The 14,004-nt window shown below is 38.5% G+C and overlaps 1 protein-coding gene across 1 annotated transcript in view; it reads left to right on the plus strand.

Annotated features, from left to right (window-relative positions):
• The window catches only part of KLHL20 (kelch like family member 20), a 76,805-nt gene that overhangs the window by 22,839 nt on the left and 39,962 nt on the right, over positions 1–14,004 (plus strand). The window contains 6 exon segments of the mRNA XM_044005030.1: positions 12,353–12,380; positions 12,383–12,435; positions 12,438–12,512; positions 13,061–13,070; positions 13,607–13,639; positions 13,642–13,690. Of these exon segments, the coding sequence (XP_043860965.1) occupies positions 12,353–12,380; positions 12,383–12,435; positions 12,438–12,512; positions 13,061–13,070; positions 13,607–13,639; positions 13,642–13,690 (248 nt within the window).

Consider the following 14,004-nt stretch of genomic DNA (forward strand, 5'->3'; position numbering starts at 1 on the left):
TTCAATCAGCTACCAAGTCTTATTCATGCTACCTTCACAACCTCTCTTACACCCCCATCCCCCTTTTCTCTATTCATATAGCCCTCTGCCCTAGCTCAGGTTCCTTACTACCTCTTGCATGGACTATTCCAGAAGCCTTCTGATTGGTTTCTCAGCCTCTGGCTGCTTCCCTTCCACTTTCCTCTACAGAACTGCACTAGTCCTAGAACAGAATTGGCCATTTCTTCTCTCACATAGACTCATATATCTCCCATGGCTGTCTGTTTCTCCTAGGATAAAGCACAAAACCCCCTTTGCATTCAGAACTCTCTACATCTGGCTTTCACTTACTTTACTATTCGTATATCATGTTACTCCTCTTTTGATACTCTCTGTCCAATCACACTGGCCTGCATGCTATCCCCCGTATAGGACATTGCATCTCTTCCTTTTGTGTGCCTTTGTGCAGATGGACTCTCCTATCAGGGATTTTCTCCCTACATAACTCCACTTCATAGAATCCCTAACTTCTTTCAGATCATACCTCAGGTGCTACTTCCTTACATAAGGCCTTTCCAGATTCCCCCATTATTCTCACTTTCTCCTTCTTAAAATTACTTTGTAAATACATTTTGCTTATACTGTACACATGTTATATTCCCCACACTCAGTGGAATATTTTTCAAAGGCAAGGACTGTTAATTTTTTGTTTCTGTCTCCAATACAGCCCCTTTACTCATAGAAGGTGTTTCATGTTTGTTGAATTGGCGAGCATGCTGCTATCTCCAGCTTTGCATGTCTTATGTAGCATGAATCTGATTCTTCTATAAGGTTAAGATTTCACACACTTGTCCCCTAATGCAGGAGATAACCAATTTGGAGACCAAAAGCCCCTTTTCTATTGATTGTTTTCTAATTTTTGTTTTTAAAATAGTTTTTGTTGATGTTTTCTGTTCTTATAGACCCATGTGTCATTCTTCCCTATTCCTCCCTGAGACCATCCCATATGACAAATACTATTGGTGGGGGGCGGGGAACCATGTGCAGTGTCTAACACCTATGCACCTCCTACCTTCATGAAGGTGTCGCGAAAAAATTTAAGTCCGACGGAAGAATGAAAATAACAAAGTTTCCAGGCTGAAGCAAATAGGTTTATTGAGAGAGGGCCAGTACCTCAACAAAACCAGTCATCCAGGCTTTGGGCCTGAAAAACCCAGAAGTACAAACAAATGGGTTTATATACCCTTGGAGACATTTTCTAAAATTAGAACATAGTCTTGAGTAATAACAGGGGGATCAGCATTATGATATCAATAGGGTGAATCATTGGTAGGCCAGTGTAAAGCGGCGTGAACAGTATTGCTGACCACCTACAGACCCTGTGACATTTCCTAAGGCGGATATCACAAGATCAACTACACTATGTCTAGGAAAATTGAGAAATATGGAAAAAAAGACCTTCTACCTTATGCAATCTATATGAATCACAATTTTTTTTGTTAATATACTTGATTATTATTTTAATTAAATCACTTAAAACTATAGTAAATCTCTTATAACTAGGGACAGGGAAAATCTCACTCACAAAGATCAGGGGTATCTTCTCATCTCTTCATTCAAGTCCCATTTGATCTTTATAATTTTATTGCATTTACTTTTGATTTTTTTTTTTGTGTGTTGTTCTTTCCATTTACATTGTTGTAGTTCTACGTATACCGTGGTTCTGCTTACTTCACTCTGTATCAGTTATATTAATATTTCTCACACACATAATTTCTTTTCTTTTCTTTTCTTTTCTTTTTTTTGCAGGGCAATGAGGGTTAAGTGACTTGGCCCAGGGTCACACAGCTAGTAAGTGTCAAGTGTCTGAGGCCAGATTTGAACTCAGGTCCTCCTGAATCCAGGGCCGGTGCTCTATCCACTGTGCCCACCTAGCTGCCCCAAACATATATCATTTCTTACAGCATAGTAGTATATCATTACATTCTTGTTCCACAATTTGTTGTCTCCCAATTCTTAGCTGTCATAAAAAGTGCTGCTATAAATATTTTGTAGGGGTTGGGTATAAAGGGCTAAAATTCTAGCTATACTATCTAAAATCTAATGGGGTGGTCGCCAATAAATTATAAGCTTTAGCAAGAGTATTTAAGTGTTTAAGTATTTATAAAGAGCATTAGGATCAGAGAGAAAGGTAAAAATCTAACTATTTCTAAGAGACCCCATCATCCGACCTACCATGGCGAGGTCAGGAACAAAAAGAGGAAGCACCCCTCCACCAGCGTTCACCTCCTACTTCATGTCCTCCTCCAGAAATGGGAGGCTCCTCAAGTTGATTGGCTGGTAGCTTTGATAGATAGTATCCATGAGCAAACATCACTTCCTGACGCCAAGGACCTGACCACATGGCTTGCCCTCAGATACCTTCTCCTTATGGTGGAGCTTTCCTACAGTAGCTCTCCAGCAGGTGGCATCATTCCAATCATTACAGTGGATTTTTTTTTCTTATTAGTGACTTCCTTGGTGATTTAAGCCCAGTAATACAGTCTCTGGTTCAAAGTTGTAGACATTTTAGTCTCTTTATTTACATAATTCCAAATTGCTTTTCAGAATGGTTGTACCATTCCACAACTCCACCAAAAATATATTTGTGTGCCTATCTTCCCATACACCACAGGGTGTGAGGTAAAACCTCAGAGTTTTTAAATGTTTCATTTCTCTCAGTAAAATGAAGCATTTTTTCATGTGATTGTGAATACTTGACAGTTCTTTTAAGAACTGTTCCTATCCTTCGACCGTTTATCTAGTGAGGATTGGCTATTAGAATATATTTGTGTTTGTCTAGCTTATCTTTGAGAAATATGATGCAAAGATTTTTCCCCATTCAACCACTTCCCTTCTTAACTATTAATGTTGCCTGTCAGAAGTTTTTCGGTTTCAAGTAATCAAAGTTAGTGATTTTTTTAAATTTCCTCTTTTTTGTTTGCTTAAGAATACATTTCTGGGGCGGCTAGGTGGCACAGTGGATAAAGCACCAGCCCTGGAGTCAGGAGTACCTGAGTTCAAATCCGGCCTCTGACACTTAACACTTACTAGCTGTGTGACCCTAGGCAAGTCACTTAACCCCAATTGCCTCACTAAAAAAAACAAAACAAAAAAAAATGTTGAAAACTATCTCTACATGTAACTGGAAAATAATAAAATACTTTAAAAAAAAAAAGAATACATTTGTTACCTATAGCTGCAAGAGATATATGGTCTGTTTCTCTTCTAATTTTTTTTTATAGCATGATCTTTAGTATTAAGGTCTTCTATCCATTTAGAATGTAATGTGGAGTGTGGTGTTAGGTGTTAATCTAAGCCTAATTTCTATCAGACTGTTGCATTTTTTGCCAGTACTTTGTAGGATTCCTTGGTTGGGTTCCTTTTCCATTGTGTCTTATTCTCAGAACAATGCTAACTATTTCAGATATTTGAGGATTCATTATCCCATGATCGAGGATCTCCTTTCTCTTCTACTGATCTATAACCTCACTTGTCAATATTTGTTTTTCCTATTTTTGCCTAGAAATTTCCCTGGGTCCATGTTCCTACTCCCAGGTGCTAATTGCCCCCAGGGGTGCTGGACAGTTCTCCTTTATTATTTCCTTCATTTTGATGGTAAGGATTTTTTTGTTTTATTTTTTGTCCTATCGTGTTCTTCTGGGAGACCTGTAATCTTTAGGTTTTCTCAATGCATCTTATCTTCAAGATTCTTATATTTTCCTTGCATAGTGAGCATATTTTATTTTAATGTTCTTGTTTTGGTTTTTTGGGGTTTTTTACTTCTTACAGCTCAGAAAGTTGACTTTCACTTCTGTGTATTTGGCTTCCCAGTATGTCGTTCTTTCTTGTGTTTCTTTGGTGAGGGTTGCCATTGCAGATTCAAGTTTTTCTAGGCTGCTCATTATTTTTGCTGTGCAGGATATAAATTCTGCTCTTATAATTCTCATTTCTTTTTTAGACTACTCAGGAACAGGACTTCTTTGACCATGGTTTCCTTAGTGGCTCGATCTCAAAGCATCTCAGCCTCCTCCTCCCACATTGGACATTTCACAGTTCACCAGCCTAGGTCTCTACCACAGATAAGTTTTGGGTGATCAGAACTGGCCTCAGTTGGATACTATGCTTTTCCCTCAGGTTTGGTGGAGGTGCTTCAAAGCTCTCCATAAGCACCGTGTCCTGTCTTGACGACCTGTCCCACTCCCTTTGTTCCTTAGTTCTCTGGCTCAGTATTGACAGTTAAGGGCTACTTTGTCTAGGAACCAACAGTACAGAGCTACTCTCAGTTCAGAGCTTTGCAGCATTGGTGCTTTCAGGTGGCAGGCCCCAGGAGGCTTTTGTACCTGAAGGGCTGTAGCCAAGCTAACTATCAAGGCCTGAGAGAATATCCATAGCCTAGAGCTAGGATCTCTACAGCTTTAAAAAGAGGGAGAGGGACAAAGGGTGTAGAGGTAGGTTTTGATGTAAGGTTCTGTTATGTCTTTGAATATGCTGTGCAGCCCTGCTGCTGATAAGGTGGGAATGGGAGGATTTGCTGAATGAGCTCAGGGTCAGTGAGCATCTGCTCCTGGGGTTCACAATTTGTGTTTTTAAAAACCTCCTTTTGGATTCTTTGCTGTCCTAGATCATGGAAACAGCTAAAGTCTCTTTATCATTGTCATATAATTTCTGTTTTGAGGGAAGTTTGAGAGGTTTTGGGGATCAGACAAAATGTCTAGTCAGTGCATCTTGTTGCTCATGTGACCCACAAGTCCCCCTGTATTGACCATTGGTCCTATGTCCCATTAGTTTTAAATGAGCCCAGCCGGCTAAGACAGAAATGAACTTAAGCTTAAGCTTAAGCCACTATTCTTAAGAACACTTCAGAAATTGTCTTCCACATGAAAAAAATTACTTGATGATCATACCTAAATTTTGACTGAAAAAGATTACTCAGGTTGCACAACCACTTGGCTCTATATAACTTCTGATTCTTTCCAAAAATCATAAACAGCCTTAAGAGATGATGTGCCACCATGATGGATAATCAAATAGTGTTTCATGGTCATACAATAATTCCAAAATGATTCAGTTTTGGAGTTGGAAGGAATCTCAGAGGTTATCTACTCCAGTCCATACTTGATGAAGTTATAGGTTGCAAAAATTCTGCAAAAATGCCGCCTGCAACATGGTACAGATCACTGAATTTGGAATTAAAAGACCTGACAATTACTAACTGTACCTTGGTAAGTCACTATCCTTTCTGAGCCTCAGTACCTTCATCAATAAAATGAAGGAGTTGACTTTCTCTTCTAGCTCTAATCCATGATCCTCTAATATTATAAACTTGTCATCTAACTTCTGCTTAAAGGACATCCAGTGATGGGAAACTCATTTCCTATTGAAATGACCTGTTCCACTATTACACAACTTTAATTGTTGGAAAGTTATTCCTTACACTGGGTCAAAATGTGCTTCTCTGTAACCCATTTTTCTGCCACTCCAGTCTGTGGTGTATATTCAAGTTCTGTCACCTAGGGCCAAGAAAACAAGGCTAATCTTTTCTTCCATATTAAAGACCTAAAATTATTTAATGGCAGCTCATTTTTCTCTAAATAAACATCTGCAGTTTCTTCAATTGATCCTTGAATGGCATGGTTTCCCATCCTCTCACCAACGTGGCAGTGGTCATATGTACCTGCTCCAGTTTGTCAGTGTCCTTCCTAAAAAGTAGAACCTCGAACTACGTGCACTACTCCAAATGAAGTCTAACCAGGAGAATGTAATAGGACTATAAACCCCTTTATTTTTAATATTATTCTTGTATTAATACAACTTGAGATTACATTAGTTTATTTTACCATAGTGACCTAGTGTTCATAGTCATTTTGAGCTTAGAAATTTCCTAAAGACTGCAGACATTTTGGGGGGGCGGGGGGCATGGACTGTTATCTAGGTTTACTTCCCCCATTCTGTACTCATAAAATAGTTTTGTTTTGGTTTTTAACTTAAGAATTGGTCTGTAAATTTCTTTCTCTTAATTTTTATGTTTAGATTTGACCCATCATTCTGTTATAGGGCCTAGCACCCCAGAAGTTCTCTGGGGTACATCAAAGAACCTTCTCCTTGAGAAACTAAAGGACAGACACACCTAAAGAGATAAGTGGAACCTGAGCAGGACTGGGCTAGCTCCAGGACCATCACCTTTCATTCCAGTCCTCCCCCACCCCTGGGGAGATAAGATTAGGTGTGGCTGCTGCCTTTGTGGCAGGAGGAGGAGAGAGAGATGGCTTGAGAGATCTGCAGCCAACCCTCACCCAGTTCCCAGTGGGGGATGGTCCTCCCTCAATAGGGGAACTTTTCAGGTTGGACGATCCCCTCATCAGATCTCCATAAAGTATCTGTCTCCTGCTCAAGGAGATTGGTATCTCAGAGCCACACTCTGTGCCATGCCTTCTCCCCATGAGAAGAAGTCCAGGATTTCTCTCTTGGCCCCTAAATAAACTATTATTTTATTCTATTGGTTTTGTGTGCAAGAAGGTGTAATTCTTTAAAGAGGATTTCCTAAGAACCCCAACCCCTACTCCTATCCCAAACCCCCTAACCCTATTTCCCCATGACAATTCTAATCTCTTGAGTTGTTTTTCTTTTTTTATTTTATTTATGGGGCGCAGCCAAGATGGTGGAGGAAAGGCAGTGACTTCCCTGAGCTCTTCCCAGGATCCTCCAAATACCTTCAAATAATGCCATAAGAAAATTCCTGGAGAATCACAGAGTGAAATAATTTTCCAGCCAAAGACCACTTAGAAGGTTGGCGGGGAAAGATCTCTTGTACTGGGTAAGAGTGGAGTGAAGCCAGCACAGGGTGCACCAGTGCAGACCCAACCACTGCCACAGCAAACCAGGAGCAGGCTTTGGGAAGCCTCTGAATCATCAGTGGCAGCAACTGCTTCTAGAACTCAGGCCATAGATGGCAAAGAGGGTGAACAATTGGCCTGAAGGCGATTACAGGGATCTCTTTGCTAGCACTGAGGCAGGACTGTTATTTTGCCCATACTCAGATCCAGGTCCACAGTCTTAAGTGGCAGTTCCAGGTTGGGGAGGAGCACAAACACACAAGTGCTTGCAGCCACAGTGAGCGTGACTCTGTTTATAGTTCCAGGGGCAGAAAAGCAGGCCTATGGTTGCTTGCAGACCAGAGCACAGGCTAGGAGAATGTACCTCTCCTTAAATCATACCACCTTAGAAGAACTAAAAACTTACAGATACCTAGAAGTATCTCTGAAAACAGCTTTTCCCAAGCGGAAGCTTGGGAAAGTGCACCCTTGCCCTGGAAGCAGTGTCCCATTTTAACAAAGAGCTAAAAGTCAAAAAAGAGGCTGGGAAAATAAGCAAACAGGAAAAAAAATGCTAACCATAGAAAGTTTCTATGATGACAAGGGAAAATCAAAATACATCCTCAGAAGAAGATAACAAAGTAAAGACTCCTATGTCCAAAGCTTCTAAGAAAAATATGAATTGGTCTCAGGCAATAGAAGCGCTCAAAAAGGACTTTGAATATAAAATAAGAGAGGTAGAGAAAAAAATGGAAAGAGAAGTAAGAGTGAAGCAAGAAAATCATGGAAAAAAAAGTCAACAGCTTGGTAAAGGAGGTAAAAAAAATACTGAAGAAAATAACACCTTAAAAAACAGACTTGGCCAAATGGTAAAAGAGGTTCAAAAAGCCAATAAGGAAAGGAATGCCTTGAAAAGACAAATTGGCCACATGGAAAAGGAGGTATAAAAGATCTCTGAAGAAAATAACTCCTTAAAAATTAGGATTAAGCAAATGGAAGCTAATGACCATGAGAAATCAAGAAACAATAAAGCAAAATCAAAAGAATGAAAAAATAGAAGACAGTGTGAAATATCTCGTTGGAAAAACAACTGACTTAGAAAATAGATCCAGGAGAGATAATTGGAAAATTATTCAACTACCTGAAAGCCATGATCAAAAAAAGAGCTTAGACATCATCTTCCAAGAAATTGTCAGGGAAAACTGCTCTGATATTCTAGAACCAGAGGGTAAAATAGAAATTGAAAGAATCTAACGATCACCTCCTGAAGGAGGTCCCAAAATGAAAACTCCCAGGAATATTATAGCCAAATTCCAGAGCTCCCAGGTCAAGGAGAAAACATTGCAAGCAGCCAGAAAGAAACAATTCAAATATTGTGGAGCCACAGTCAGGATAATACAAGATTTAGCAGCTTCTACATTAAAGGATCAGAGGGTTTGGAATATGATATTGCAGAGGGGCTAAGGAACTAGGATTATAACCAAGAATCACCTACCCAGAAAAACTGAGTGTTATCCTTCAGGGGGAAAATGGGAATTCAGTGAAAGAGAGGACTTTCAGTTATTCTTGATGAAAAGACCTGAGCTGAATAGAAAATCTGATTTTCAAATATAAGACTCTAGAGAAGCATAAAAAGGTAAACAGGAAAAAGAAACCATAAGGGATATTAAAAGGTTAAACTGTTTATATTCCTACATGGGAAGATGATACTTGTAACTCATAAGAATTTTTTCATTATTAGGACAGGAATATGGAGTATATTTAGACAGAGGGCACAGGTGTAAGTTGAATATGAACGGATGATATCTTTTTAAAAAAATAAAATTAAGGGGTGAGAGAGGAAGGGAGAGGTGGAATAGAGTAAAGTATCTCACATAAAAGAAGCAAGAAAAAGCTTCTGCAGTGGAGGGGAACATGGGGGAGGTGCTGGGGAGTGAATGAACCTTACTCATCAGAATTGGCTCTAAGAGGGAATAATATACACACTCAGTTGGGTATAGTAATCTATCTTACCCAGCAGGAAAGTAGGAAAGGAAGGGGAGAAGGGAGGGAGGTGATAGAAGGGAGGGCAGATTGGGAGAGGGGACAGTCAGAAGCAAAACACCTTTGAGGAGGAGGAGAGAAAGGGTGAAAAGAGAATAGAGTAAATGATGTGGGGAGGGAGTAGGATGGAGGGAAATTTAGTTAGCAATAGTGGACTGAAATAATGAGTAGGATGCTCAGAAAAACCTTCAAAAGACTTACATGAGATGATACAAAGTGAGATGTACTGTATACAAGTAACACCAATATTGTAAGATGATCAGCTGTGAATGACTCGGCTATTCTCAGCAATGAAATGATCCAAGACAACTCTGAAGGACTTATGAAAAATGTGATCCATCTCCAGAAAAAAGAACTGGGGGTGTCTGAATACAGATTGAAGCATATTTTTTCAGTTTCTTTTTCTTAAGTATTTTTATCTGTTTTACAACCTGAGTACGTGGAAATGTTTTACATGATTACTCAAGTATAATTTCTATCGAATTGTTTGCATTCTTGAGGGGGGATAGGGAGGAGGAAGAGAATTAGAACACAAAGTTTTAAAACTGGATGTTAAAATTGTTTTTACATGTAATTGGGGGGAAATAAAATTCTAAATAAATTTAAAAAATGTATTTTCCTATTCATCATTCATTTGTTTTAAGTCTGGACTTTTGATTACATTGTTATAAGGAACTCTTGATGAGGAAACTCCTTCTACCACAGCAGATAACCATCAATAACAACAGCAATAATAGCTAATATTTACATAGTACCTACTTATGAGCCAGGAACTATGCTAAGAGCAGGTCACCAACTGTTATATAACTTATAGTGTTAGAGAATTTTATGGGGCACTAAGGTTGTGATTTGCCTAGGGGCCATGCTAGCTCTTTTCTTCCTGATTCCAAAGCCAACTGTATACACTATACCATGCCACCTCCCCCTTATCAATCCTGTCTGTCATCTACTGTGTTTTTTACTCTCCCTACTTTCTTATTATCTATAAATTTAATAAGCATGCTATATATGCATTCATTCAAATCATTAATAAAAGTTTTCAACAATATAGGACCAGGGAATGCTTAACATAATCCACTAGTGACTTCCTAATTAACCCAGTAATGTCTATCTTTTGGTCAACTCATTCAATCTGGCATTCAGTCTAATTTGTAATAGCCAGATCTTTCCATCATTTTACAAAGCTAACAAAAGAGACTTCTCAGATGCTTTGTTCAGATCAAGATATGCTTATATGTACTTAATCCTATCAGAAATGAAAATTAAGTTAGTCTGGCATAAACTGGTTCTTCACAACAGTATTCTGGCTCTCAATGATCAGTTTCCCTTTTTAAATGTTTACAAATAATCCTTTTCATAGTATTTTCTGGAATTTTGCTAGGAATTAAAGGTATTCTTGTCATCACATATCTTATAGCTCTACTTTTTTTTTCCTTTTAGATGCTGAGTAAATATTTCCTACCTCTGCAACAAGAGGCCTGCTTCTTGGCCTTTAAAATAAAGATCACTGGGGCAGCCAGATGGCACAGTGGATATAGTACTGGCCCCTGGAGTCAGGAGGACCTGAGTTCAAATTTGGCCTCAGACACTTAACACTTACTGGCTGTGTGACCCTGGGCAAGTCACTTAACCCCAATTGCCTCACCAAAAATAAAATAAAATAAAGATCACTAACTAATAGTTCAGTAATCAAATGTGCTGGTTCTTATTTGTAGTTCAAGTAGGCTAGGTTCCCTGAATTCATTTTTAATACAATGCTCTTTTATCATTTCTTCCCTTACCTTGGGTTTCAACCCCCTGTTCACAGGCTTCTCTTTAATTCTTCTCAGATTAAATATCTCCTTGGCAGAGAAAACTGGAGCAAAATAAGAACTGAGTAATTCTACATTATCATTGTCAGCTGTTATTATCTTGTCATCTCTCATGAGCAAAGATCTCCTCCCCTTAATTTTCCTCTTGTTTTCATTCTAAATTTAATTTTTAAAAATAACCTTCAACCTCTCCCTGTCTACTGTTTCCTTCTCTAAGGCTTTCATGAATACTTAGGTCACCCTCATCCTTTGGGGGAAAAAAAAAATTTCACTAGGTCCTACCATCCCTTCAAGATATGCTAACAGGGCAGCTAGGTGGCACAGCACTGGCCGTAGATTCAGGAGAACCTGAGTTCAAATTTGACCTCAGACACTTGACACTTAGTAGCTGTGTGACCCTGGGCAAGTCACTTAACCCTCATTGTCCCACTTAAAAAAAATTTTTTTTTTAAGATATCATGCTAACTCTTCCTCCTTTTCTAAGCCCTTGGTAGTCTAGCTTCCAGTATCATTCAGCTAAAAATGCCTCTCCCCAGAGTTGACAATGGAATTGTCTTTTCTCTTAGTCCTTACCCTTCTTGACCTGTCTGCTGCATTTGACCCTTCTAACCACCTTATCTTCCTATATGATTAAGTCTTCAGAGGAGACTTTAAAGCGAAGCTATGGAGAATATTTTTTTCCCTAGAGAAAGGAAAACTAAGGCATAATAACAATATTCAAATATTTGAAGGATTGTCTTTGAAGGACTAGACTTGTTCTCCATGGTTCTAGAGGGCAACACTACAATCAGGGTATCCAAATTAGAGGAATTTTAGCTAATTGGGCATAATAGAACCAGAACTTCCTACTAATTAGAGTTCAAAAATAAATTAGGCTATTTCAAGTGAGATAATATATTAGTACATTGCTAATTATAAAGCACAATTAAAATGTTTTCTATCATTCTTATTAAATAGAAAGCTTTCTATTTAGAGACATTCAAACAGGGACATGAGTTTTTTAGCAGGGATATTGTAGAGGAGATTCAGGTATCAGATAAGGGGTGCAAATTAATTCATTAAACATTTATTAAGTATCTGCTATGAGGTAATCTGGTCTAGTGGATACTGGGCTGTCCCTGGAGATAGGAATTTCTGGGTTTTCAAGTCCCACACATACTGGCTAAGTGACTAAGCAAATCACTTAACTTGTTAGTGTTCTGTGCAACCCTCTAAGATTATAAGTTCCAGAGAAGGTACCAACCTACATCGTTAGCGGGAGTTTTCTCACCTAGGAATTCTTTTTACCATTGAAATCAAAGGTCTCATCTTTAGCCCTTCTTTGGTAAAGCACTGCTAACTAAGATTCCATAATTCTGATTTTTGTCCTTTTTTATATCCCACTATCTGATGTTGTTTCAAACTGGAAGAAGTTAATAATTATTTTTGTGGGGGCAGCTAGGTGGCATGGTGGATAAAGCACCGGCCCTGGAGTCAGGAGGACCTGAGTTCAAATCCGGCCTCAGACACTTGACACTTAACTAGCTGTGTGACCCTGGGCAAGTCACTTAACCCTCATTGCCCCTCAAAAAAAGAAAAATTATTTTTGCACTGGAATGTTGACTTCATCGTGATTAATCTGTGATTGCAATTGTTTTCATTTTATCTTTGCCTACTTTTAAACAGGTGATGGAAAGTGAGGAGTTTATGCTGCTTCAGCCAATCAGCTCATTGATATTATATCCAGTGATGAACTAAATGTTCGAAAGTGAAGAAACAGGTATTCAATGCTGTGATGGCCTGGGTTAAATACAGTATTCAAGAAAGACGGCCCCAACTTCCACAGGTAATAATGAGAAAGTACACGTAATGATCTCCTCTACACTAGAGGAAGTACTTTGATTTTGAACCAGAAACATAAAAGAAATCAAATTTATCTGTCTAGTACTATAAAATTAGCACTGACTAGGCCAAAGAATGTTTAGAATGATTTGTGCTTCTTAAATATCTCACCCTATTGCTGGCCTGAAAATCTCCACTCCATTTTGTGACAATTATACATTTAAAATATATTGTAAGTTATGACCTATAAAGCCTGAAATTGGAAGTATAAAGGTAGATATAAATATCACAATTTCTTCTCAACAATTTGGACATCCTGATATTCTTTAGTAGAAGGGTGTGGGAGGGGCAGCTAGGTGGTGCAGTGGATAAAGCACTGGCCCTGGATTCAGGGAGGGCATGAGTTCAAATCCAGCCTCAGACACTTGACACTTATTAGGTGTGTGACCCTGGGCAAGTCACTTAACCCTCATTGCCCCGAGGGGGAGGTGGGGAAGAAGGAGGGTGTGGGAAAAGAAGGAGAGGAAATAAAGGGATGATGTGGAACCTGAGTTGCTGCAGGGTGGGAAACATTTCAGAACCACTATTACTGATTTGTATAGTTTCTTAGTGGGCTAACTAGATTTTATACAGGGCTGGTAATTGTTTTGAGTCCATTTGCATAAGCTCAAGAGAACTGTATATGTTCTGCTTAAAACCCAAAAATAGTCTTCTTAAATGACAGGTACTTGAAGTAAAAATTATCATTAGTTATATTACTATGTATGCATCATTGTATTAGTTGTTTGAAAATCTTTTTTTATTAATATTTTTTCTAATTGGTGCTTTCAGCAGTATGGCTAAGTCCCTCCTCTGATACAGATCATACCTCTTCATGTTTTCTCAGCCTTTGTGATTCTTGTCCATTCTTGTACTTCCATGAATTATCTTAGGCATATCATCTCCTTTGCTATTTCACCATTTGCAGTTAGATCATCAGTATAAAGTGAAAGCAAAATTGAAGAACACAGTCATCTCTGAGTCATGCACTCAACTGGATGTCCTACAGATTATAGACTGGTACCTTTAGTAGTGTTTATTATCTTATAGGTGTTGCAGCATGTCGTCTACCTTTGCTCAGTCCCAAGTTCCTGGTGGGACAGTAGGCTCTGACCCCCTCATCAAAAGTGATGAAGAATGCAGGTAAGAATATTTATTGCCAGGAAGAAACTGAGGATTAAGCATTTATATTTTCTCATCTTTCTTGTATTTACTTATGTTTCTTCCTGTATATTATATTTCTTACTGCTAAAACCAAGTCATTGTTTTATAGGTTTTTCTTTTAGGATAGGGTCAAGAGAAGAAAGTTCAAAAGGGGAGTAACTGAACTTACATTATTCATTCTATTAGTTTTTGCATTATGATGCTCAATGATATAGAAAGTGGAAATGAAATCTAAAGGTAGATTCTACAGTTTTAATAATAGATGCTTATTGAACAAATCAAAAATTTTAGGC

The sequence above is a fragment of the Dromiciops gliroides genome, chromosome 4, assembly GCF_019393635.1.
Source record: "Dromiciops gliroides isolate mDroGli1 chromosome 4, mDroGli1.pri, whole genome shotgun sequence".
Classification (NCBI taxonomy): domain Eukaryota; kingdom Metazoa; phylum Chordata; class Mammalia; order Microbiotheria; family Microbiotheriidae; genus Dromiciops; species Dromiciops gliroides.